Source organism: Microcaecilia unicolor, chromosome 4 (assembly GCF_901765095.1).
Source record: "Microcaecilia unicolor chromosome 4, aMicUni1.1, whole genome shotgun sequence".
Taxonomy (NCBI): domain Eukaryota; kingdom Metazoa; phylum Chordata; class Amphibia; order Gymnophiona; family Siphonopidae; genus Microcaecilia; species Microcaecilia unicolor.
In genome coordinates, this window is record NC_044034.1 from 294,097,181 (window position 1) to 294,123,377 (window position 26,197).

The 26,197-nt window shown below is 42.8% G+C and overlaps 1 protein-coding gene across 1 annotated transcript in view; it reads right to left on the minus strand.

Annotated features, from left to right (window-relative positions):
- Positions 1 to 953: 953 nt before the first annotated feature.
- Positions 954 to 26,197, minus strand: part of NUDCD3 (NudC domain containing 3) — a 56,432-nt gene continuing 31,188 nt past the window's right edge. The window contains exons 5-6 of the mRNA XM_030201736.1: positions 11,365 to 11,553; positions 954 to 1,080 (exon numbers count right to left, since the gene is read on the minus strand). Coding sequence (XP_030057596.1) covers positions 970 to 1,080; positions 11,365 to 11,553 — 300 coding nt within the window. The 3' untranslated portion in view covers positions 954 to 969. The remainder of the gene's footprint in view (positions 1,081 to 11,364; positions 11,554 to 26,197) is intronic.

The window sequence follows — 26,197 nt, forward strand, 5'->3', positions numbered from 1 at the left end:
GCTTAGTCTTCCCTAGACGTAAACTGCAATGTGTATATAATTGTTTTTATTTGTTGAGAAAAAAAACCAGCACAGGGATGGGGGTCTTGTCATGCATTAAAATCTTTTAATATGTAAGCAGGGCCCCTAACACTAACAAATGGCAATGCAAAGCAAAGTCTGCAATCTTGGTATCCAGATAAACAAGGTATGAATTCAAAGAATTTTCAATGTTTAATACATTTATTCTGAGCAAACAGCAAATGTCACCATGTAAAGCCATTATCTGTGTACAATGTTAAAACCGTAGGGAGCAACAACAGCACATGGACTTTACCTTGGTGCTTCTAGGAGAGCACTGGGGCTATATATCTGTCTGGGACAGTTCAGTGACCAGAAGCACCAGGCCTTGGGTCAAGAAAACCATGTAGATTATGCATCTTAGCATCAAACAGGAATCATCAAGAGGAGGTTTATTGGTAGAACACTTCAATTCCCTGAAAGATTTGCTAACTCAAACATGCCAGCAACAAACCAAATGAAACAAAAAAGGCAAAATAAGAGAAATGGCAGAAACTAGTTGCCTTGGCAACATCTTGCATTTCTGCCTCTCTAACGGTTTTGCCCTCATATTTACAAATCAAAGCTCCTGAGACCACAGAAGCGAAGAGAAAGTGAACCCTGACTCCCCCTCCCTCCCCCCAGATAAATAGCACACATACAAACAAGCAACAGCCAACACATCCTCAATGCATTGCACGCACCCCCTGCTCATACCACTCCCTCCATGCTCTGAAACCAGAATCTGTTAGGCAATTCCATGAAACCACACTGCAAGGATGGGTAGGAGCAGGGGTTCTTCCAGAGCAGTGGCAACACAAGATGAGTTTTGTACCGGCACTGCCATAGCTTGGCTACTCTCTGGTTCTCAATCCAGTCCTACTACCATTATCTACTTAAGATATATTTTTTTCATTCAGTCCCCCCTTTTTAAAACTGCACAGCCCCTGGGGAGATGTTGAACATCGAAGGGTCAAACGTCTGGCCTCGGAACGGAGATCCTTCAGAGTCCCAGCCTTTCTTTAGCATATCATGGACTTTCTACAAAGCAAGAGAAGACAGTAAGACCATCTTGTGCTGTAGAACTAGGCTAAGAACTAAATCCCAAGTCCAGACACTTTATTAAAACACAGTGCAAACATCAATCTAGATATCAATGGTTGCTGCTGGGCAGGATTCAGGTAGATTGGTAGACAGTGCTGTGCGAGTCTCAGTACTCAACAGCAAGGGCTGCTGCAGAACAGGACTGAGGTGCACTGATCGCTGTGTGCATGGATCTCTTTACTTGTATAGTAGGATATTTCTAGCTTATCAGTGTGCTATAAAATATTTAAAGTTTCCAAACATAGGTATAAAATTAAAAAAAAACTGAAACAAAAACAATGCATTGGGTTCTTTCCACAATAAACATGAAGAAGGAAAAAAAAAAATCTTAGAATCATTACCAGCATACTATATTTTCACAGTATACATTAAGAAAATAAATCCAGCATCATTATTAACATCTCACTTATAGGTTAAGGATGCTGTTGTGAGGTTACCTCAATACACTCAAATCTTTGTGGAGCACAATATTCCTGGTTTGGAGTTTGACTTTCCAAATGATGTTCAGAATTCATGGACACCATCTCAGGATCCAGAGTGTGCACCTTCCTAAGTACCCAAGTGCACCTGGCTAGCCATATTTTATGTCTTATGACAGCATTAATTAGTAGGGATATTTGCTTGAAACATGGGATTTGCCACTGCATGTTATTTCTAACTCAAAAGTACAGGAATAAACACCAAAATAACAGGCTTCTTTATAGTGTCACACATTTCAGCTCCTCCATCCAGAGCTTCATTTCTCCCGGGGGGGGGGGGGGGGGGGGGGGGGGGGGGGGGGGGAGGAATGTGCAGTTAATCACCATCATTGGGCAGCCCGTGTAGCTGCGACCCCTAAGTCTTGCTGTGTAGGGTCTGCGTTGGGTTCTGCCGGGTCTATGGTTGAAGCTGAAGAGTGTGCAAAAGATTTAAGAACTACCATTTGTCTTCCGCTGCTATGAGGATGTGCAACTGTCCATGATTAGTTCCACCAGACGTTGCATGTATAGAAATGCTGGTAATGTTAAAAGAAAAAGAACTTATGGCTTTTCTAGCATGCAGGACAGCAGTTTCTCTTCTAAGCCGCCATCAGTGAGGTGACTTCACTTCCCCTCCAATCGCTGCATGCTTTCTAATGTCATAAATTTGCAAGCCATTAATTTATTGACATTAGCAGTAAAACAGTTTTTGTGTGCATTACAATGCTGTTTGCTGAAGCTTAGCACTCCATTCCAATGCACTACTTCCATACTTAGGCCTTTGTCTCTTTCAAAGTATTATCCCCATGTTCCAGCAAATTCTCTCACAACTACATACATTTAGCAGACACACACAAGGCCTCTGTGTAATGGCTTCTATTTCATCACCATGAACAGCATGTGGTACTGCGGGCATAGGCATCACTACGAGTTGGCAAATACCACCCCAAATTTGCTCCCCCCCCCACCGTGGTCCATTCCCTTCCCTCAATCTTGCCCTCCTCCTGTAGCTCCTTCCTGCTGGTAAGCTTGAGGGAAGAGGGGCACCCCACCACAGGAGGGGTGCAAGTTTCAGAAAATGCTGGGGGGCGGGAGGGGGGGGAAGGTGGCAGGCGGCAGCACAAAAATTCTGTCAATGACTGTAGAGCTTGGAAAGTTCTATGCACAGGACTTGAGAAATGAAAGGAGATAGTCACCAACTGGTGAGGCCTGGGGATCCCCAGCAGCCATAGCAAGGGAGATGTTAACTTTAGGGGACCCTAAGTCCAACGAGGGAGGCCTAGCCCCCTCCCCCGATTATGCCACCGATTGTGTTCAGTACAAAATAAAGTGCATTTCTGGTTTTATTTTTCCAGTGTTGCAGTACCTGCTGAGTCTAACTTCTTGGGATTCCCAGTTCAGTTCTGGTGTTCATATTTCTATTTCTAATTTGTGATCCTTTCCTCTGTATTTGGTGAAGGCCTGTATGTTTTGTGTGTGAAGAAGTAATTTAAAGTTGTTTTATGTGTGGTAGTAATGGTAAGTGGGGAGAATGGGGGGGAGGGGATTGGGGGGGGGACAATCCTTCATTTCTGACCTGGGCCCCAGAATGTCTAACAGCAGCCCTGGGAGCAATGGCTGACAAGTAAAATGAAGAACAGAGAAAAAGATGACAAGACAACAAAGGTAGAAAAGAAAAATCATTTTTAGGGCACATCTGTTTTTTATATATTTGCAAAATACAGAATGAAACGCATTTCAGTTTTTCATTTTCCAGTACTACACTTCTCAGTTTAGCTCTCTGGGGAGTTTCTATTTCACTTTGTCTGCATTTTGTGTTTCTAATTGGTGATCTCTTATTCTGTATTAGATGAGGGTGTATCCATATTTTTACATGTGTGCCAGAAATGAAGGATTCAGCTCATGTGTAGTTCCTGTGTAGGAATCTCTAGAAGTTTGATTTGTTGAGTTTCCCTAGTAGGTGTATTGATTTTTCTAGGGCCTGGTGCAATATTTGCAGTGTTGCCTTTTGTAGTTTGAATTGTGAGAGTTAGTACTAGTTTGGCATCGTGTTTGCTTGGTTCCGAGTATCTTTTTTGAATGGTTTTGTGTTACTTTACAAAGTGTTTTCAGTGGAAGAGGAGTGTGTTCCTAAGATGATACTAGAGTTTTAATATTTCTATATTTTTGTAAACTAAATTATGTTCTAGCTTCATTATTGGGGATGTGGAGTGGTTTACAGAACTGGGAGCAACAGTTTCTGTTCCATCCTGTAGTGCAGTGTTTCTCAACCCAGTCCTCAAGGAACATCCAGCTAGTCAGATTTCCAGCATATCCCCAATGAATATGCATGAGATTGATTTGCATAACAATGGGGCAGTGTATGCAAATCGGTCTCATGCATATTCATTGTGACAGGGGCCTTACATCTTGACCATGTGACACTGCTCCTGCACAAAGAACACTGGTTACCAATCACACTAAGAATCCTATATAATAATTTGCACCTCCAACGTTCCATTGCTGTCTGGCTGCCTGGGTTCGTAACATCTCATGACGTCAGCCAGCCTCCAGCGTTCCATTCCCCCTCACTGCCCCGCCCTTGTGTCAAAACGTAATGACGTCAGAAGGCAGAACAGTGAGAGGGAAGGGAATGCTGGAGGCGAGCTGACGTCAGGATGTTACCAACGGAAGAGAAGCTAGCCAAAAAAAGATGAGGTACAAAGGAAGAGAGAATCGCGGCACATCAAGGGGAGGGAAGAATCGCTGGATATGGATGGGAAGGGAGGACAGGGCAGGGGAGAGACAAAAAAAAAATCGCTTACAAGAGAGCCTTTCTAGGGCCCGTTTCATTGTTGAGGAAATGGGCTGGGTTCCACTAGTCTTATTGCTCCTCCTAGTCCACGAGGGCGGGACAGAGAGGGAAGTCTCTACTGCACATTTGCGGGTGAGTCGGTCACTTGTCTTTTATATGTTTGATTTAAAGGGAGAAGGGGAGTGGTGTGATGTGCAGAAATGTCACTTTGACTTGACTCCCCCAATACATGGGTTGTCTTCCCTGTGACCCCCCCCCCCCCCCCCCCCCCCTCCCCTTCACCAAATACTTTTGTGTAGTGACACCACTGGCTGCAGGGCAGGAGCATGTGCAACTGCAGAGCTGTGTATGTGAATCTCTGTACTGGTACAGCAGCAGGAGGAGGTAACCGTGCAAGAGTAAGGTACATGGCTTGAAAGTCACAGCACAAGTCAGAACTCAACTGCACCAGCTGAACAGCAGGTGATTTTGAAGCAATAAAAGACCGCAAGCCTTAATAATGAAATAAAACAATATCATCTCCCCCCCCCCCCCCCCCCCCCCCCCCCCCCCCCCCCAACTATAAGAAATAGAGCTGTACCGAATATTCGTATTCGATTCAGCCCCAATTATAGTATCCTTCTTCCGCTGAATAGTGATTTAAATTTGAATAATCTGGAGCTCTACTGTGCTAAATCCTACTGAAATAAACACTTGACCTCTGATTTTACATTTCTTCTTTTGTTATGTTAAAATGCAATGCCCATTATTCATACTTAGTATTTGTATTCGTACAACTAATATTTTTCATTATTCGTTTTCGGCTGAGTGGTAAAATATGCTATTCAGTATAGCTCTAATAAGAAATTATTATGTCAGAAATAATGAGACAAGCACTAATTCCTCTCCAACAGTCTTATTTTTACCTAACCAGGTTACTGTATTGGGAAAAATGGTCAGCAATTAGCATTGCACAAACAATCCACCCTCTACTCTGTCTAATTAGCAGCGAATGAATTGGAGAAGCTGCCAAGGTGGCCAGACACTCGCCAGGCCTGCCACTGCTTGTCTCTAGGAGGAAGCGGGAGGGTCGCTGGCACCATTTGCCAACCTTAAGCACTTAACACCAGCTGCAGGTGAAGAGAGAGAGAGAGCGACTGGGATATTATAAATTGCTCTAGTTCCCCAAGGGCTCCTTCTCATTTACCATACATAAGAGAAGGCTATATAGCTGTCATACTGAATTTCATATCCCGAGTCCATACACAGCATAAGAATTTCACACCAACAAAAGCAACACTCCTGGAGGGTAGGAAAAGGCATAGCAAAGGCTACTTGTGACTTTGATGTGTCAGTTGCAGTTGGACTCTGAACTGTTTATTTCACTACAAATCTAAAGCCATCTAAAGCCTCCAATATATAAAACATGAGGTATTCAGGACACACTATGTGACAGTTTGTGAGGACAGCCAAACAGACTGGACTAAGGAGAGAGATCACACATGATGGTGCCAAAGGACAGCAGAATGCTGTAAAAGGGAGTACAGAGAATAGCTAGACAAGTGAGAACAAAAAATGAAATGTCTCTCAGTGTGTGAGGAGAATGGCAATCCACATAAGCATCCCCAGAACACACAGCAAGAAAATGACATGTCTGTAATCGTTTAAGTGTTAAGAGTTTGCAGGTTGCAATATCAGCATGGCAGGATTGAAGCGCACTGCCATAGCTATATGTATGGTGGAGGGGGGAGGGCTCCATATTAGAATAGCAAGGAGTGCTGCATAATAGGACTTAGGTGCACCGTCAAAGCTCCGTGTGTGGGGAAGGGGGTCTCGGCACTGGAACAGGACCGAGAGCCTGATGCTCAAAGCAAACTGGGTTTGCAACGTTTCCTTTAGATTGGTTTTAGCCAGTCTAAAGGAAATGTTCTGCAAGCAATACACAGAAGCTTTCAGACACTGCCTTACTGTGCACAGAAGTAGTGACAAAGTCCCAGGCTAATGAGCTCATAAGAATTAAAATGAGCTCATTAGCAATTCTGTGCAATGCACAGAGAAACGGCTCATGCAAAAACACAGCCCTAACGACCAGAAACTACGGACAGCTCTTGAGCTGTCAACGGTGTCTGGTGCAAACTTTCCTGTCAGTGACTGAAGGTCAGGCCAAGGCCCCTTCCTCCCAAACCCTTCCCCTGCAACCAAAAAAATCCCTGGAGGTCCAGTGTACACCCTTCCAACCCCCTCTCACCCTAGGCAACCAAAATATCCCTGGAGGTCCAATGGACTCCCCTATTGACCCATCCCGTGACCATAAAACTGTGGCCGTGGTGGTCTAGTGAGCCCTCCCCCAACCCCTTCACATACCTGTTGTTGGAGGAACGCCTACGCCTTCCTATTTCTGGGCCCACTCACGTGAAAATGCACCTGTAAGAGCTGGGCACTGCCATATTTACGAGGGCAGGTCCAGAGGCAGGAGGGCATATGCATTCTTCCCGCCTTTGACAAGAGGTATGTGGAGAGGTCGGGAGGGGGGGGGGGGGGGGGCTCAATAGACAACCATGGCTACACAGTTCTTTGGAGGGGGTTCACTGGACCTCCGGAAATTTATCTGGTTGCAGTGGGGTCGGCAAGGGTCCAGTCACGGGACATATGCACAACAGATATACCAAGAATGCTCGGACCCCATTACAGACCAATGCTAAACACTAACAGCGTGCATATAATTTACATGCTGTTAATGTTGAGCATTGGTTGGTAATTCCAACTTGGTGTTGAGCCGGTGTTTTTTTGGCGCTGTCCACTACACCATCTGAGTTCTGTGCATCAGGCCCTAAGATGTACTGTCAAAAATCTGTGTGTGGGGGATCTCAGAATACTGGGGAGGGATGTCAGGCGTGAGCTGCTTTGGCAGAGCTGCGTGCAGAAGAGGAAGATAGTCAATATAGCTCTGTCTGCACTTTTCTATACTATCCATTGCTACCTTTCTATTACTTTTCTTTCCAGCTCCTTTTTAACACACCCTTAGTTTCTATTAAGTATTTCCAAATGTATTGGAGAAAAAGAAGTTGGATAAATAATGATGAGACAGAGGAATGGAAGCTGCAGTCGCTGCAGAGGGAGCTGGAGGCATTGTACAGAGCACAGCATTTCTGCTCTAAAATCAAATTAAGATGATGGCAAATGCTGGATGTTTGCCTTGGGCTTCATAGCTAGCAGAAGAGAATAGTTATCACATGGAATGGATCCCTATGTGTTTTGAGTCTTTTCCTTTTTAAATTCTTTTTATTATTTCCAATCCCACAGAACGTTAAGAAATTATACATAAAGGGTCAAGAATGTCTGTCATCTGTCAGGGGCAAAACAGCTCTGAAAATTTAATGGAATAGGTAAAATTTAATGGAATTTAAGGTAAAAAGATACACTTATTTCAAAAATGGGCCAGGTCAAACTAAGGGATCTAGTAAAATAACCCTCCCCCCCCCCCCCAAAAAAAAAATAGACCCTATGCATTTCTCTGGGATCTGTTCCAGCTTGTGCACCATACAACCACTGACATACAGCAGTTTGAAAAGTAGCAATTCCCTAACTACCTCTCCCCACATATCTATTCTTCTATTCACAGACACACACACAGCCATCATGCACAGAGATGCCAAGCGTGGACTATCCCAAAGCTGGAGATTTAAGGCACACACACACACACACTCATTTTCTACATAACCCTGTCACATTTTAACAAAGTTCAATAAAATTTGGAATACATCACCTGAATACATTTGGAATAAGCCTACACGCACATCAACCACCTCTCCTCACAATCACTTTACTACCTAGTTCTTCAACTGTTGTGATGTTTTCTTCAGTACGTACGAACTGATCGGACCCTCTGTTTCTTGGCAATTTGAGCCCGTTTCTTGCAATTTCTTCAAAACATATTCTACAGTTATCTTCTTTCACCTCTTTTCTGGAAACTCCTGCAGTCTACTGGAACCATAACCTTTCTCAATATACACATTTAAAATAAGGATCAGATTCTCCTGACTGAAAACCATGGCAACTGTTTTATGTTTAGATCAAAATGGCGTCTACATAAGTACATGAAGGTCCATCAAACCCAGCATCCTGTTTCCAACCGTGGCCAATCTAGAACACAAGTACCTGGCAAGATCCCAAAACAGTCCAATACATTTTATGCTGCTTATCCTAGGAAGTGGATTTTCTCCAAGTCCATTTTAATAATGGCTTAAGGACTTTTCTTTTAGGAAACTACCCAAACCTTTTATAAACCCCGCAAAGATAACTGCTTCTACTACATTCTCTGGCAACGAATTCCAGAGTTTAATTACACATTGAGTGAAGAAATATTTTCTCCGATTCATTTCAAATTTACTACTTTGAGCTTCCTTGCGTGTCCCCTAGTCCTAGTATTTTTGGAAAGAGTAATCAATTGATTCACATCTACCCGTTCCATTCCACTCATTATTTTATAGACCTCTATCATATCTCCCCTCAGCTGTCTCTTCTCCAAGCTGAAGATCCCTAGCCGCTTTAGCCTATCCTCAGAAGAAGTCATCCCATCCCCTTTATCAATTTCGATGCCCTTCTCTGTACCTTTTCTAATTCCACCATATCTTTTTTGAGATGCGGTGACCACAACTGTACACAGTATTCGAGGTGCGGTTGCACAGTGGAGCTATACAAAGGAATTATAAAATCCTCATTTTTGTTTTCCATTCCTATCCTAATAATACATAACATTCTATTTGCTTTCTTAGCCGCCGCTGCACACTGAGCAGAGGGTTTCAAAGTATCATCAACAATGACACCTAGATCCCTTTCCTGATCGGTGACTCCTAATGTGGAACCTTGCATTACGTAGCTATAGTTCGGGTTCCTCTTTCCCACATGCATCACTTTGCATTTGCTCACATTAAACGTCATCTGCCATTTGGATGCTCAGTCTCCAGGTCTTGTAAGCTCCTCTTGTAATTTTTCACAATCCTCTCGCGATTTAACAATTTTGAATAACTTTGTGTTGTCAGAAAATTTAATTACCTCACTAGTTACTCCCAACTCTAGATCATTTATAAATATGTTAAAAAGCAGCGGTCCCAGCCCAGACCCCTGGGGAACCCCATTTAACCCTACTCTCTGTTTTATTTATTTATTTATGTATTGCATTTGTATCCCACATTTTCCCACCTATTTGCAGGCTCAATGTGGCTTACAATACATCATGGGTAGTGGAAATATAATAGAAAATAGACATTTAGTGTTACAGAAAATTTTTGGCAACATGGTAATGATAAGACATGATAGTAGTATAACAAGCAAATATTATAAGACATTTCTAACTATGTGTGGAGGAGTTATGTATATTCACATTGACTGATCTTTGTGGTAAGCCTTGTTAAAGAGATGGGTCTTCAGTAGTTTGCGGAAGTCCGTTAGTTCGTAGATCATTTTTTAACCAGTTTTTAATCCACAATAGAACACTACCTCCAATCCCATGACTCTCCAATTTCCTCTGGAGTATCAACCGGCTCACCTTTATCCACATTTGTTCAACCCTTCAAAGAAATGTAGTAGATTGGAGAAGCAAGATTTCCCTTCACTAAATCCATGTCGGCTTTGTTTCATTAATTCATGCTTTTGAATATACTCTGTAATTTTGTTCTTTATAATAGTCTCTACCATTTTGCCTGGCACTGAAGTCAGTCTCACTGGACTATAATTTCCCAGATTACTTTTGGAACTTTTTTAAAAAATCAGCGTTACATTGCCGGCCCTCCAATCTTCCGGTACCATTCTTTATTTTATAGATAAATTACATATTACTAACAATAGTTCATTTTTCAATTCTGTTAGTACTTTTGAATAAATACCATCTGGTCCAAGTGATTTGCTACTCTTCACCTTATCAGCGCTTTGCATTTGGCTTGCCATTCCTTATGCCATTGCTTATTATTTTCAGTCGGATCCTTCTTCCATTCTCTGAAGGATTTTCTTTTAGCTCCAATAGCTTCCTTAACCTCACTTTTTAACCATGCCAGCTGTCATTTGGTCTTCCTTCCTTCTTTTTTTAATACATGGAATATAGACAGACTGGGCTTCCAGGATGGTGTTTTTGAAAAGCATCCATGCCTGATGTAAAGTTTTGACCACTAAGTTGCATTTTCACTGTTCTTCTCATTTTATCATGGTCTCCTTTTTGAAAGTAAAATGCTAACGTATTGGATTTCCTGTGTGTACTTACTCCAGAGCTAATATCAAATCTGATCCTATTATGATCACTGCTATCAAGCAGCCCCAGTACCATTATCTCCTGCACCAGATCACGCACTCCACTAAGTACTAGGTCTAGAATTTTTCCTTCTCTTGCTGGCTCCTGTACCAGCTGCTCTATAAAGCAGTCCTTGATTTCGTCACATTTACCTGGTTTTCATTTACCCAGTCAGTATCAGGGTTATTGAAATCATCCATTATTATTGTGTTCCCCAGTTTGTTAGCCTCCCTAATTTCTGATAATGACTATGCCAATCAAGCTCAAATTTTTACAGGGAAACTATTTATAGGCAGGGTAGGATTAAGGCATAAGCAAACTGGGCATGTGCCTAGAACTCAACTAGTTAGGAGGGACCCCCATCAAAGAACTAATTCAATGGCTACCAAGGAAGATTTCTGCCCTGGTATGCAAGCTGCTGACAAGACAAAAAAAAAAAGTCATGGAGAGGGGACAAGAACCAACCCTGCTCACAGAGGTTTATTTTCCTCACCCCTGTTGGCAGCAGAAGCAAGAAAGCAATGGTTCTTACCTGCTGCTTCTTCCTCTGTGGTCAGAACCATGCAGAGCTCCATTTGCGAGAGTTTTAAAATGTAATTATATGATGATGGCATGGGGCCCCCACATGTTTGATGGGCCCTAATCAAATACCAGCCCTGTTTAAAGAAGACTGTCCTCAAAAGAGATAGGGATGTGGTTGGACATACCAGTTCATGGCTCTGAGGTTTGCCCTGCAGTTTCTGGTGGTAGTCGAAGGTCAGCCTGTCCAGCACAGCATGCTCCTCCTCATCCACTGCTGCCATGGAACGTTCCTTGTTGATTTTATCAATGTCAATCTGCTCCTCGCCTTCGAGGACCGCATTCCACCAGTACTCGCCATTCTTGCTCAGGTTAATCTGTGTTTTGAGAGAGGGGAGAGAACATGATTCTAAAAATGAGCAGCTCATTTCGACGTTAAACCGCAACAAGCATGAAATGGGCATCTTAAAAAAACATACAAATAATGTAAAATAAAAATCTAATACCAATGCAATTACATCAGGCACTGATAGCTCCACTTGGGGAATTGAAATATTGGTCTTGTAAGTATACACATTAATATTTAATCTAGCATATATCTTCTGTTTTACCCAAATGAATTCTAGGTGGATTACAATGAAAAAAAAAAAAAAAAAAAAAAAAAATATATATATATATATATATATATATATATATATATATATAGCATACAATGGAGGCAGGGCATGCAAATAGATATCATGTATGTTCATTAGGGAAATCCTGAATACCTGACTGGACTGCGGCCCTTGAGGACGAAGGTTGGATACCCCTGCTTTAGAGCTTTTCATATCACCCTGAGTTCCAGGAATTTTACCTGATGACACTATTTCTGAGCAGACCACACACCCTGGGAGGAAACACACATACATGAGCTCCGAACCCAGTTTGGATGTATCTGTCATATCATTTGAATCTGAGGAATCAGAAAGGGTAATATCCTCTCAAACCAAGGATGAGTCTCAAAAACCACATGCCTAGAAGGGAAGGGTTAGGACAGTTGTTATAGTTGACGATTCAATTGTTAGGTGTGTAGATAGCTGGGTGGCTAGTGTGCCACAGCTGCTCCCAGGTGTGCTGCAGTAGTTGGGCCAGCTTAATTTGTGCTAGAATGGAGTAAGTTTTCTTGTCTCTAGCAGTCAGTGGCAGGGAGCAGCGATTCATATAGCCTGCTTGCGCCAACCCCAGAGCCTTCTCTCTGACATAACTTCCTGTTTCCCCAAAAGTGGGAAGCGTCGGAGAGAAGGTTCTGGGATTGGCATGAGTAGGTCTTATGAAATCGCTGTGCACTGCTGTCAATTGCCAGACAAGAAAACTTTTAAAAGGTACATGGGGGGGGGGGGGGGGGGGGGGGGAATCAAGAGAGAGACAAGGAGAGATGCCTGGTCACCAGCTACAGAGGAGACAGGAGGGAGAGATTCTGGACTACTTTTATGGTTGTGGGAGGAAGAAAAGATAAATGCTGGACTGTTTGTGAGGGTGGAGAGGAAGAGATTGTAAACGCTGGACTATTTGTGAAAGTGGGGGAAGAGAAGATAAATGCTGGACTCTTTGTGAGAGGGAGAGAAGGTAAAATGCTGGACTATGAATGGGAGGGAAAGTAGGTCAAGAGTAGGACCATGTGTGTATGTGCAGGTGGGGGTGGGAAGAAGATAAAATGCTGGACCATGAATGGGAGGGAAAGTAGGTCAAGAGTAGGACCGTGTGTGTAAGTGCAGGTGGGGGTGGGAAGAAGATAAAATGCTGGACCATGTGTGGGGGTGGGGGTAAGAAGGTAAAATGCTGGACCATGTGTAGGGGGTGTGCCTTGACAATTTTAGCACCGTATAAGTGTTCCGTGAGATGAAAAAGGTTGAAAATCTCTCTTCTAAATGGTTTCAGTGATCAATGGTGTGACTCCAGTTAAGGGCAAAGGTGTCCAGTGATGCTCTTTTCAGATGAGGACATTTGAAAGGTGGTGCACTTGAGCTGTTGATGTGTGGAGTACACAATAATTGCTATGCTACTTGCAGGTGGAGTAACCATTTGTATGTGTCCAGGTTCCCTACGAGGCAGTATGCTATTGTGTTTAGTATGGCCAATAATGTTGTCAGGAGAAATGCTCCACTGGTGATGGAATACTTCCAAATGCTGATAGTTTCTAAGCATAGCCGTAGGGATCCTGTGCCCCCCATGACTGTTGAGCTAGGATGGTTGCCTGTCTTGTTGGATATCTAGAAGCAGCAGAAGATGTGCAGTGTGAGACATGCTTGAAATTCAAGGTGGTTGATGTGTAAGTGTCTCAACTTGGGGCTCCATGTGCCTAAAGATTGGAGATGGGGGTGTGCACCTGAGCCTGTTGTGGAGGCATCTATGGTAACAGCTAGCTAAGCTTGGAATGGTTGAAAAAAGCTTGCCATGCATTAGATTGGAGCTGTGTTACCATCAGATGAAAGCTTTGCAAATCTCATCGTTGACTGCAATTTGTACAGCTTATTAAAGAAGGTCTCATACAAAACAGCAGACCTGTCCATTCAGGACTAGATGTATACAGTTTCAAACTACTGTGTCTGTTGAAAATCAGAATATTTATATATCTTGCCACAGGAGTTCAGGAACAGATTCCCATATGGGCCCAAAGGTCTGGGGGAAGAAGGGGGCCCTTCTCATTATCAAGGCAGGGCTTTGTGTAGCAGCCTACCTGTATAGTCCAGTGGTTGCGTTTTTCAAGAACTTGATAAATCTATTTATAAACACTGCTGAAATATTTACCATTTATTAATGCTTGTGTCAATACCCTATAACACTAAGAGTAATTTGATGTTATAAGCGTACTTGTATAAATTTAAAACATACATGTATATATATTGTGTTCCTTGTGTAACAGTAAAACTATGTACTTGGCAGTTGCAGCCAGGAAGGGGTGGGGGGCACTAAGTACTAGTTGGCCCAGAAGCCCACAAACTTGTGATTTGTCCCTGCAGGACCTAAGTCAGTAGCAAGTGAGCATGCAATCATTTCATTCTCAAACTGTCCCTCCGTATTAACCTCTGTTATTAAATGACACTAATATTGAGTAGAGGAAAATGTAACAATGAAATGTTGTTATTGCTGGAGTTTAATTGAGGGAATAATGCTAAGTGTGTAAAAAAGTCTTCTTCCTCCCTCTAACCCCTTCCTCTCTCTCTCCTCCATTTTACTTCCCACTAGCCTCTATTCCTGCCTTCATCCCCTACTGTTTTGCACCAAGCAATTTTTTATACTGACTATTGTAGCTTAATTCTAACTGGCACACAGGTTGGCAGTTTCAACAAAGGTCAAAGGTTCAAGGAAACTTAATTCCATTCTTAGTACAAGCAGAGGTGAATTCCATACAAAGCAAAGGAACTCTGGAGAAGAAAGTGCTATAGAAAGGAAGTCAACGCTGTATGCTTCCTGTAAGTAAAAGAATGTCTTCAGTTTCTAGGTGTCCACACGACACTAAAAACCAACTCCTCCCCAGCAAACGGGAAAAAAAAAAAAAAAAAAAAAAAAGAGGAAAAGAAAACGGAAGTAGCACAAGAGAAAATTCTTCCTTGCCAATATCAATTCTTGTCCTCCCTTGCACCACCTCAGGGTGCCAAGGCTGCACCCATCCATGCTGCTTGATTAAGACACTGGAGCTATTTGAAAGCAGAGGCAAAGTGTTGAGCAATGAGTGACTGATTCCAGCATGTGGCTGGAAGGAAAAGCCTCTCAACTTTGCCACACTCTGTAGCTAAGAATAAAGACAGTTAAATGTCTCAACACGATAAGTCCTATACACAGGTTTTAAAGCATGCAATACACAAGCAACATACATGACATTCTGCAGAACATACAAGGTATTTCATCTGCACATCAATATGATAGTGATCAGCACACCTCAGAAGTCTGCATGCATATGCCCCTGGCAACTCTCTCAGCTATATCCATGGGAAAGCTAACTTCCAAAAGAGAACAAGAACAGCAATTATGAAGGTAGACATGGATAAACAGTGTAAAGAAAACAATTTGTCCAATCCTATACTACAAAGGTGAAGGGGAAGAGATTCAAACTCAGACTGGACCCATGCTTTCTCTACCCTACTCCAAGCCACTGTATTGCTACCACTACATGGGTGATATTTTTAGAACATGTCAGCAAAATAATCACATGGTTTATAAGTTCCTTAGACCAAACTGCTTGCAGTCTAAATTTGAACATAAGGGAATTAGCCAATTTGTGAGTGGTATAGGGCTACTTGAAGCCTGCATTCTCCTAGGATCCAATAGTGTTTATGCTGCTAAAGCAAAAGAGCTGATCTTAAAGTTAACAGATGGCTGATTGATGCAAGCAGCCTGAATTCTACAGAATCACAAAGGGATTATCAGAGAAAAATTAAGGGCAATCAAAAACTACCGACATCCATTACAGTTACAAACATACCCAAGAGTCCAAAGTTGATCCCTGAACATTAAACATTCCTGCAGCCACACCTGAGGTAGAAAGGCAAATTCCCTGGCTTGCAACTTTCTTAATAACTAAGGAGGTAAAGGTAGAATATTAACCAATTCTGATTAAGCAGATAGAAGCCTAAGAATGTTTTACTATAGATCAAATAGTATGAACTGCAGACTGAAGATTACAGGTAATACGTATGCAATACCATCACCACAGCACTTTTCCAGATACTTAATTTTATAACTGCTCTATATAATCGTAGCCATGTGATAAGTTGACTGGATGGCTCAAAAGACCGGAAGAGACAGAAAATATGGGAAGTTCGCACCACCAAATACCTGTACCTGTTATGCAGATACACTTTGCTTCCAGTGAAGCCAACCTGGCAGCAACTGAGAAATACATGGTATGGTTACAGAGCTGGAAAAATATTGTATGCCTAGGCTACTAAAATTTGGCAAGTTACCTAGTGCTGCTCCAAGCATAAGACAGGCTGTCTCTAACAGCTTATGCTCCACTCAAAGAAGCCAGGTTCCCGGGTTGTCCCGGGGAAGGAAAAAGCTATCCTTAGGAGGAGGACAAGGGAATCCTGGAGGTAGAGGGATGAATCAGGTTGACTACATCTTCTGGTATACAGGCCATGGCAAAGTCTTACTGGCAGCCTTCTCCAATTCCTCACCCCAATTTGGTATGATTCCTCAAGACAGCTGTGCTTCTTTCTAGTGAATGCATCCTTCTCTGTTTCCTTCTTAAGCTTAAAACCACGTGTCCTAGTGTTGCATGGGACAAGCCAACTTTGGAAAATGTAAAACACTGGATGTAGCTGGAAAAAAAAGGGGGGAGAGGGAATGACACTGATTGGGTGGATTCCCACACCGGTGATTCAACCAGGCCTCATCTCCCTAAGGTCAGTCTTGTACATGGATAAATCCTTCTTATCTGTTCCCTTCTCCACTACTGCCAACTCCAGACTTCGCGCCTTCTGTCTCGCTGCACCCTACGCCTGGAATAAACTTCCTGAGCCCCTACGTCTTGCCCCATCCTTGGCCACCTTTAAATCTAGACTGAAAGCCCACCTCTTTAACATTGCTTTTGACTCGTAACCACTCGCCTCCACCTACCCTCCTCTCTTCCTTCCCAATCACATTAATTGATTTGATTTGCTTACTTTATTTATTTTTTGTCTATTAGATTGTAAGCTCTTTGAGCAGGGACTGTCTTTCTTCTATGTTTGTGCAGCGCTGCGTATGCCTTGTAGCGCTATAGAAATGCTAAATAGTAGTAGTAGTAGTAGTAGTACATACTAGAGTCACTTGTACACACAGAAGAGCTGAAATCTAAAATTGTATTTAAAACTTGTACACCACCCCATCTGATCAAAGGACAATCAAAATATCCAGATTTCCAGTACTACTACTACTTAACATTTCTAAAGCGCTACTAGAGTTACGCAGCGCTGTACAATTTAACATAGAGGGACGGTCCCTGCTCAAATAGCTTACAATCTAAGAGACAAATGAACGGTCAGTCCGATAGGGGCGGTCAAAATGGGGCAGTCTGGATTTACTGAACGGTAAGAGTTAGGTGCCGAATGCAGCATTGAAGAGGTGGGTTTTAAGCAAAGACTTGAAGATGGGCAGGGAGGGGTCTTGGCGTAAGGGCTCAGGAAGGTTGTTCCAAGCATAAGGTGAGGCGAGGCAGAATGAGCGGAGCCTGGAGTTGGCGGTGAAGGGTACAGAGAGGAGGGATTTGTCCTGTGAACGGAGGTTACGGGCAGGAACGTAAGGGGAGATGAGGGTAGAAAGGTAGTGAGGGGCAGCAGACTGAGTGCATTTGTAGGTAAGAAGGAGAAGCTTGAATTGAATGCGGTATCTGATTGGAAGCCAGTGAAGTGACTTGAGGAGAGGGGTGATATGAGTATATCGGTTCTGGCGGAATATGGGACGTGCAGCAGAGTTCTGAACAGATTGAAGGGGGGATAGATGGCTAAGTGGGAGGCCGGTGAGGAGTAAGTTGCAGTAGTCAAGGCGAGAGGTAACGAGAGCGTGGACGAGAGTTCGGGTAGTGTGTTCAGAGAGGAAAGGGCGAATTTTGCTGATGTTAAAGAGGAAGAAGCGGCACGTCTTGGCTATCTGCTGGATATGCGCAGAGAAGGAGAGGGAGGAGTCAAAGATGACTCAGAGGTTGCGGGCAGATGAGACGGGGAGGATGAGGGTGTTATCAACTGAGATAGAAAGTGGAGGAAGAGGAGACATGGGTTTTGGTGGAAAGACGAGGAGCTCGGTCTTGGACATGTTCAGTTTCAGGTAGCGGTTGGACATCCAGGCAGTAATGTCGGATAAGCAGGCTGATACCTTAGCCTGGGTCTCTGCGGTGATGTCTGGTGTGGAGAGATATAGCTGGGTGTCATCAGCATAGAGATGATACTGGAAACCATGAGATGAGATCAGGGAGCCCAGGGAAGAGGTGTAGATTGAGAAGAGAAGGGGGTCCAAGGACAGATCCCTGGGGAACACCAACAGATAGGGGAATAGGGGTGGAGGAAGATCCATGAGAGTGAACTCTGAAGGTGCGGTGGGAGAGATAGGAGGAGAACCAGGAGAGGACAGAGCCCTGGAACCCAAATGAGGACAGTGTGGCAAAAAGTAAGTCATGACTGACAGTGTCAAAAGCGGCGGATAGATCAAGGAGGATGAGGATGGAGTAGTGGCCTCTGGATTTGGCAAGGAACAGGTCATTACAGACTTTAGAGAGTGCTGTTTCTGTCGAGTGAAGAGGGCGAAAGCCGGATTGAAGTGGATCGAGGATGGCGTGAGAGGAGAGAAAATCAAGGCAGCGGCTGTGAACAGCACGCTCAAGTATTTTGGAGAGGAAGGGTAGGAGGGTAGTTGGAAGGACAGGTAGGGTCAAGTGATGGTTTTTTGAGGAGAGGTGTGACTACGGCATGCTTGAAGGTGTCAGGGACAGTTGCAGTGGAGAGAGAGAGGTTGAGGATATGACAGATGGAGGGGGTGACAGTATGAGAGATGATGTTAAGTAAGTTGGTGGGGATGGAATCAGAAGAACAGGTGGTGCACTTCGAGGAGGAAAGAAGGCAAGCGGTTTCCTCCTCGGTGATGACACAATCTACTGCCATCAAAAAAGACCAACTTCAGCAAAGTTATTCACCTGTAAGCAGGTATTCTCCAAAGGACAGCAGGATAAATATTCTTACTGTTGGGTGATGTCACCAATGGAGCCTGAGTCAAAGAAGCTCCCCAGCACTCTTTTCTAGAAGCATTTGGAAGCACCTCATCACGCATGTTGTCTTAGTGCAGGACCACGTCAGTTTAGTACAATAGCTGATAGAATGCAACTCCAAGGGGAGGTGGGCAGGCAGCAAGACTATTCATCTTGCTATCCTCAGAGAAAACCTGCTACAGCTGAATAACTATTCTTCATCTTGCCTGTCCTCAGAGAAAAATCACTCTCTCTCAAAAGGTCACCCCCTGGCCCATGGCATCCGCAAACCTCTGCTGGACTGCAGGGTCCAAGTCAGAGACACACAGCCAGGACAGTCTGTACATTGCTATACTTCTGGACGCCACATCAAAAAAGTGTAATAGGTGCCCCTGGCCAAGAACTTATGACACGCCTTGTACTGCATAACCAGCTGGCGAACAGTCAGTCTCTGTTCTGGTGGGACAGTGTCAGAAAGATCAAACATACTTCACACCAAGGACTGCAAGTACAGGCTCGTGTAGAGCTGGTAGGATTGGATAAGGGAGATGAGCATAGAGGCCCAATACATCTTCTGCCCAAAAGAATCCAGGGCCCTAGCTTCCCTACCAGGGGCACAGCAGTCTCTATAACACTTGCCTCTTTTGAGCATGAATTCCATGACTAGGGAATGAGGCATCGATGCTCCTCAGTGCTGATGTCAAATCCTCATGTCGCCTCGGGGTCGGGTCTGACTCTGGTCATTCCCGGGAGGCCTGCATAGCGGCCGGCATCGAGACCCACTCAATGCACCCAATGCAACTCTCAATACAGACACCGGAGACACCATGTTGTTGAGGCTTTGGACCTGGCTCCAAAAATTCTCTCTCTTTGAGCATCTCTGGCTAACTGGGTTCTTTTCTTCATAGAACACAGAAGGGGCATGTTGAGGCCCCAGACACTGGAGACACCAAGAAAGGGTGTCTTTGCCAGAGATGGTCCTATTGCATAAGGTACAGCGTTTAAAGCCACTGGGAGCATTCAATGACATGGAAGGGAAAAACAGTGTGACTAAAGCAAAAGACGCTATGGTGCTGAAAAAGGGGCAAAGCACCAAAGAAAAATTGAGGGAAGAACCCGACCGAGTCTCAGGCCTAAATGAGGCCTACGGAGCGTGGTAAAAATAAAGAAAACTTAGAAGAGGGGAAAAAACCTAAAATGTAAGGGAGGAAAAATACTCCAAACAAGGTACTGGTTAATAAAAAACAGAAAAAAAAAAAAAAAAAAGAGTGGGAAGGCACAAAAATAAGCTCTGTGTGAACCAAACCAACTGAGCTGTGAGGAGGGGCGAAAACATGTACTTAAGTACATAAGTACTGCCACACTGGGACAGACCAAAGATCCATCAAACCCAGCATCCTGTTTCCAACAGTGCCCAATCCAGCTCACAAATACCTGGCAAGATCCCGAAAAAGTTCAATACATTTTATGCTGCTTATCCCAGAAATAAGCAGTGGATCTTCCCCAAGTCAATTTAATAATGGTCTATGGACTTTTCCTTTAGGAAGCCGTCTAGACCTTTTTTAAACCCCACTAAGCTAACCGCCTTTACCACATTCTCTGGTAACGAATTCCAGAGTTTAACTGCACGCTGAGTGAAGAAACCCTTTCTCCAATTCGTTTTAAATTTACTACTTTGTAGCTTCATCGCATGCCCCCTAGTCCTATTATTTTTGGAGAGAGTAAACGTCCTCTCCTCACTGCAGAAAAATAGAACCGTTGTGCCCACACTCTCACAGTGGGTGGGAAGGCACTCATGTATGCGCGCAGTAGAGCATGCATGACTCGTGCTCCATAGAGCTCTGTAAAGCTTGTTAGAAGCACCAGACCGAGCAACTCAGATCATGTTACCCACATGTGAGACTTATAGGCTTGCTTGTCCTCAGAGAACATCTTCTACAGCGGAATAACTTTATTCTTCATTCTGCCTGTCCTTAGAGAAAATCAATCTTACTGTTAGGAGTCTCTGGCTAAGAGGCATTCCAAATTTAAAAAAAAAAAAATGTTTCCTTCTTATTATGTTTTTTGAACAGCTAGAACAAAAATAAAGAGACCGGGGGGGGGGGGGGGGGGGGGGGGGGGGGTGAGGGGATTGGAATCTAGGTCATAAATAAATTCTGAAGGACTGTAGTGACGCCTATGGGTACAGGGATAGATATAATGCCACATTGTTCCTTTCCTTTTCCTTATAGTCTGTACACCACTTAGTTCTATGTCAGTTACAGCGGTTTAGCAAATTAAAAAAAAAATCTATAAACTATGCTGACTTCATATAATATGTAATGATTAAGCTATGCTATGCCTAAATTGTTGATACAGTGGATGGACCATACAGTTCTTCATCTGCCATTATTGACTATAAGTACTTTGTAAGTTACCCATGCACATGGCTACTCAGTACCCTGTGGAACATCATGCATATTTTTTCCCATACAAGCAGGTCAATTTTAAGAGATTTTTCACTCAGCTTTACCCACAATTTACTGGAGGTGGAAGAGTCAACAATGTACAGTGTTTTGCATTTTTAAAACTAGTTAAGGATACGTATGGTACTTACTTATGAAATCACTATGAATTAGACCTTATGAACAAGTAACTCTCTTCTTATTTGTCGGAGGAAAGACTTCAGATTCTCTGCAATCACGATATTATTCCATTCGTGCCTCGCAGACTGCTTCCTGTCCTTTATAGACCATTTTGTCTGTTATATGGGATAAACTGCATATGATTGGGTAGAACTAAATGGCATCCGGTTTAAAAATTAGGGCCACCATCTTTAAGAATAGAAGTCCCGCAGAAAAATAAGCAGGAACCTGTACAGGTAGGTGCTTCACGCAGTTTAACCCATATAACGATTACTACGGTCTTCTCTCTAAAATGCCAATTTATATGTCTATTATAGGGCAGGAAGAAATAGCCGGGGATATAGCTCCTGAAGAAGCATTCGAGAAACAGAAGCTTGCTGTTGAGCGTTCCCAACGGTTCAAGCAACCGCCCAGATAAGTGTATATGTGACTTAAAAACAGTTGAACATTTGGAACTAAAAAGGAGGTTTTCTGACTAGCGAGGATTCTGCACCTAGTCCCGATAACAGACAAAATGGTCTATAAAGGACAGGAAGCAGTCTGCGAGGCACGAATGAAATAATACCGTGATTGCAGAGAATCTGAAGTCTTTCCTCTGACAAATAAGAAGAGAGAGTTACTTGTTCATAAGATTTTTAAAACTAGGCATTTTCAAACCAGAAACATATCCATAGAAAATGCAGACACAAATCTGAAAGCATTTTTCCCTTGGGCAATTTTTAAAAAGGACAATTGCAGAGAACTATTGCAAAATCTGTGATATAAAGCAGTGTGAGTTTAACACTTGCCTGAATAATTAGCCTATAAAAATATATGTCCAGAAACATATAATTGTTATTATACATACATATATGACATACATAAAAATTAACATGTATTACGGTAACTTTCTACTGAATGCATTTTTGTGTCACTAAAGTCAGCTTGAAATATTTTTACTGTAAATACTGTACAACAATGGCATCGTCATGATGACCTGCTGTAAACTATATGGGCGGACAGGGAAAATTACAATGTCCCACCAGGTGGGTAAATAGTCTGTTTAAATTTCCCTTTCTGTATGCTACATATATTTTGTGAGAGATTATGACTGATTTCTGCCATCATCCTTTATTGTATTGTTTTATTTTTTTTAATTCTTTATTTATAAGTTTCAATTTTACATTCATGCATTAAACATAAATATATGGAAATGAAGAAATTTTGCAAATACATCAGTAAACAAAGGAAAAAATATTCAATATTTAGTCCACAATATGATCCAAGTACAAAGAAATTAAACGATAAAATAAGAAATAAAGGAAATAGCAAATATATGCTAGAAGCAGAAGCATACATTTTGAACGCAGCCGGTACATAGTGTTATTATTCAGGTATTAAGAGCTCACTCTTTACTGGAAATAAATTCAAGTAACTTTCCTGGGTCAAAAAAAAGATAATTTCAGGAATTATATACTATCATACAGCGACAAGGATTTCAAAGCAGAAAAGTTCCACTCAAATTAAGTACTATAGATTTAAGCTGAAGAAATTTTTTCCGTCTTTTCTGGGTATCCCTGGCTAAATCAGGGAATATTTGGATTTTTGCTCCCAGGAAGTTTTCATTAATATGGCAAAAATACAATTTGAAAATATTATTTCGATCGAATTCGAGAGCAAATGTTACCAGAAGAGTAGTTCTCTCAGTTATGACTTCTAATGAATTTTGGAGAAAATCAGTTAGGTTCATATCTGTAGGACCAGGATCTCTTATATTTCTAACACCCGATATATATTGAACCCTTTTAATGGGTGGGAGATTATCTGAGGAGATAAGTAGGACTTCCATTAAGTATTTTCTAAACATGTCCAAAGGAGAAATCAATGGTGACTTTGGGAAGCCTAACAACCTCAGATTGTTCCTTCGTATTTGGTTTTCCAAATATTCAATTTTACGGGACTAGAAAGATTTATCCTTGGAAACAACTGCTGAAAAATTTTTAAAAGTCTGTATTTCATTTTCCAGTACCTGAACTTGGTTTCCATAGTCTCAATCCGAAGTGTAGTATGTTCCTGTTTCTGTTTGATCTCCGCCATTTCTCCTCTCATACTGACCAAATTTTGCTGCAGAGTGAGACTCATGCCTTGAATCGCTTCCCAAATACTTTCAAGGGTTATCACAGCAGGTCTTTTTATTCCTCGAAACTCTTCCGGCGGTATCACCCTGTTGTGAAGTCGGTAAGGATACGAAACTCATACCCTGTCCTCCCGCTTCTGATGATTTCACAGGGGAAGAAGTGGCAACGGGGCCTCCAACTCGAGCTGCCAGGGATAAACCGCTTCCGGGTGCACCTGGTTGCTGCTCCTCCGATGCCTCTCTTTCACCGCCGGGTCGCGAGGGAGCTGTATGCGAGGGAGGACTAGCGTCGCTTCCTCTACACTATGTTCCCGATCTTGTGGGTTTACCGAAGCGTTCAACGTGGATGCCGGCACTCTTAGGACCATCGTATCCAGAGTCGCCTGTCGCATGGTTGAGGAGTCTGTACGGCCTGAGGAGGTAGGCACTGCAGACTTTCCCTTCCTTTTCCCCATCATTGGTTCCAAGGAAACCCCAGGCTACTGGCGTTCATCTGGTAGTCAGGAGCTAACCGAGTGCACGTCTGCCTCAGACGCCATCTTGGATAAAAACATTTTCTAAACTTTTCCCCTTTATTGTATTGTTTTGATATTTCTTAAACAATTGGAGGGGGAAAAATGCATAAATGCAGGACCTCCCCCCAACCCCCCCCCCCCCAGAAGCCTACTTAAAAGAAGAAATCTAGAAGCATAAGTGCAAACTCCAGCACATCATCCTACAACATGAAGTGCTCTTAGCACGGCTCCTAGCTGGGATAATCCAAAAGTTGATCATGGGCTAGAAGTTCCTATAATGCTGAAAGCCTCTGCTGAGATTTATTTATTTTGATCATTTATACCCCGCCTTTTGCCGCAGTTTTGCAGCCTCAAAGCGGCTTACAATGAACCATTAAAATAAATGCAATGAGAACTGAGAGGGTAGAAGGAACAGAGAGATAAAGGAAGGGAATATAAATACAATCTTAAACCAAATAAATAGGTAGGCAGGGCGAGAGAGGGCAAGCTGTTAGGGAAGGGAATATGTCCAAATGTCTTCAGTGATCAGAAAGGCATATTTCTTGTTGCATGGTATGCCTCTATAGTAACAATCAGTTTAGAAGGGCTAGATACGCTAGAGACGTGCATATACCTGCACTTAAACGTTTATCTTGCATAAACATCTAAGTTCCCATTTTATAAAGCTGAGATATAGTATACACATTAAGACCCCAAGGGGGCTAACAGACATTATTAGCATGTACTAAGTGCCATGTGGTCCACAGATATAAAATAGGACATGCAGCATTTAGCGCACACTAAGGTCTTTTAGCTTGCGCCTAGAAGACACGTTTATTCCCCATTTCAGAAGGGGAATAAACATCGATGTCCTAATAGATTAACAACAGAATTTACACCTGCTACCAAGCACATTTAGGTTTTGGTAAACTGCTCTGATTGAGCGTCAGTGCACTGGAGGGATTAGAGGAGGTTGCCTCTTAATTCTCCAGTGGATTCGGTCCTCCAAAAAAGCCAAACAGTTCAGGAATACACACATTTATATTTCTGGACTGGCAAAGAAATATGTGACGGCACACACACGTTCATGCTGCTATTCTATAAAATAAACATGTATGTGCTGTCAGATACACATTTATCTGCTGGCTTTCAAACCGTTGAAAGTTTTTATGATTAGTTTTCTAAACTGAATGTTTATGGTGCACATACCCAGCAAAAATGTCAATTTCTCCTGTATTTTGGCTGCTGCAACCTCCCATGGCAGTCATTTTGACTATGGAAAGGGTGGAACTTGTGGTGAATGGGGGGGGGGGGGGGGCTAGGGGGGGGGAGTTTCAGTTTCAACCGAAAATGCATGGCATTTTTGGCTGAAACTGAAGCATAAGTGAACCTAGATTTCAGGCTGGTTTTGGTGCTGAAACAAACTCAATTGGCCTCTCCTGTCAGAGAAGAGATGCTGGGCTTAAAGGAATTTTGGTCTGACCTATTATAGCAATTCTTATGTACAAACTAAATGGTGGAGAATGAAAATTCTGCTTGCCCAATCATCTAGAGCAGGTATACTTAACCTTTACAGCTATGCAGACTCTTTATCAAGTTCCAAATCACTTTCAAGGACCCACTCGTCATCCCAATTTTTCCATCTCTAGCCAGTCTCCATTATTTTCTCTCTCTCTCCCTCTTGCCCCAGGTAATTCTCCCTTTGCCCATTAGTCTCCCTCTTGCCCCCGCCATCTCCATCACTGCCATTTGTATCTCCCTCACTCCTCTCACCTATTGCTCCTAAATTGCTGTTTCTAGAACCATGACCTGCAGCTCCTGTTTCAGATCTATGCTGCCACTGTTGATCCATTTCTGCTGTTTCTGCTAATTCAGGTTGTTCAGCCACCACAGACTCATACAACTTCAAGCTTTTACCCCTCCTGCTGCTTCAGACCACATGGCTCCCCATCATTTCTGCTTCTTTGGGGCGTTCAACCGTTTATTAATAAGATTTGATAGACCGCCATTCAAACATGTTATCAAAGTGGTTTACAAAGCCATAAAAAAAATGGGTATATTACAAAGCTTAAACACTATATACCAGAA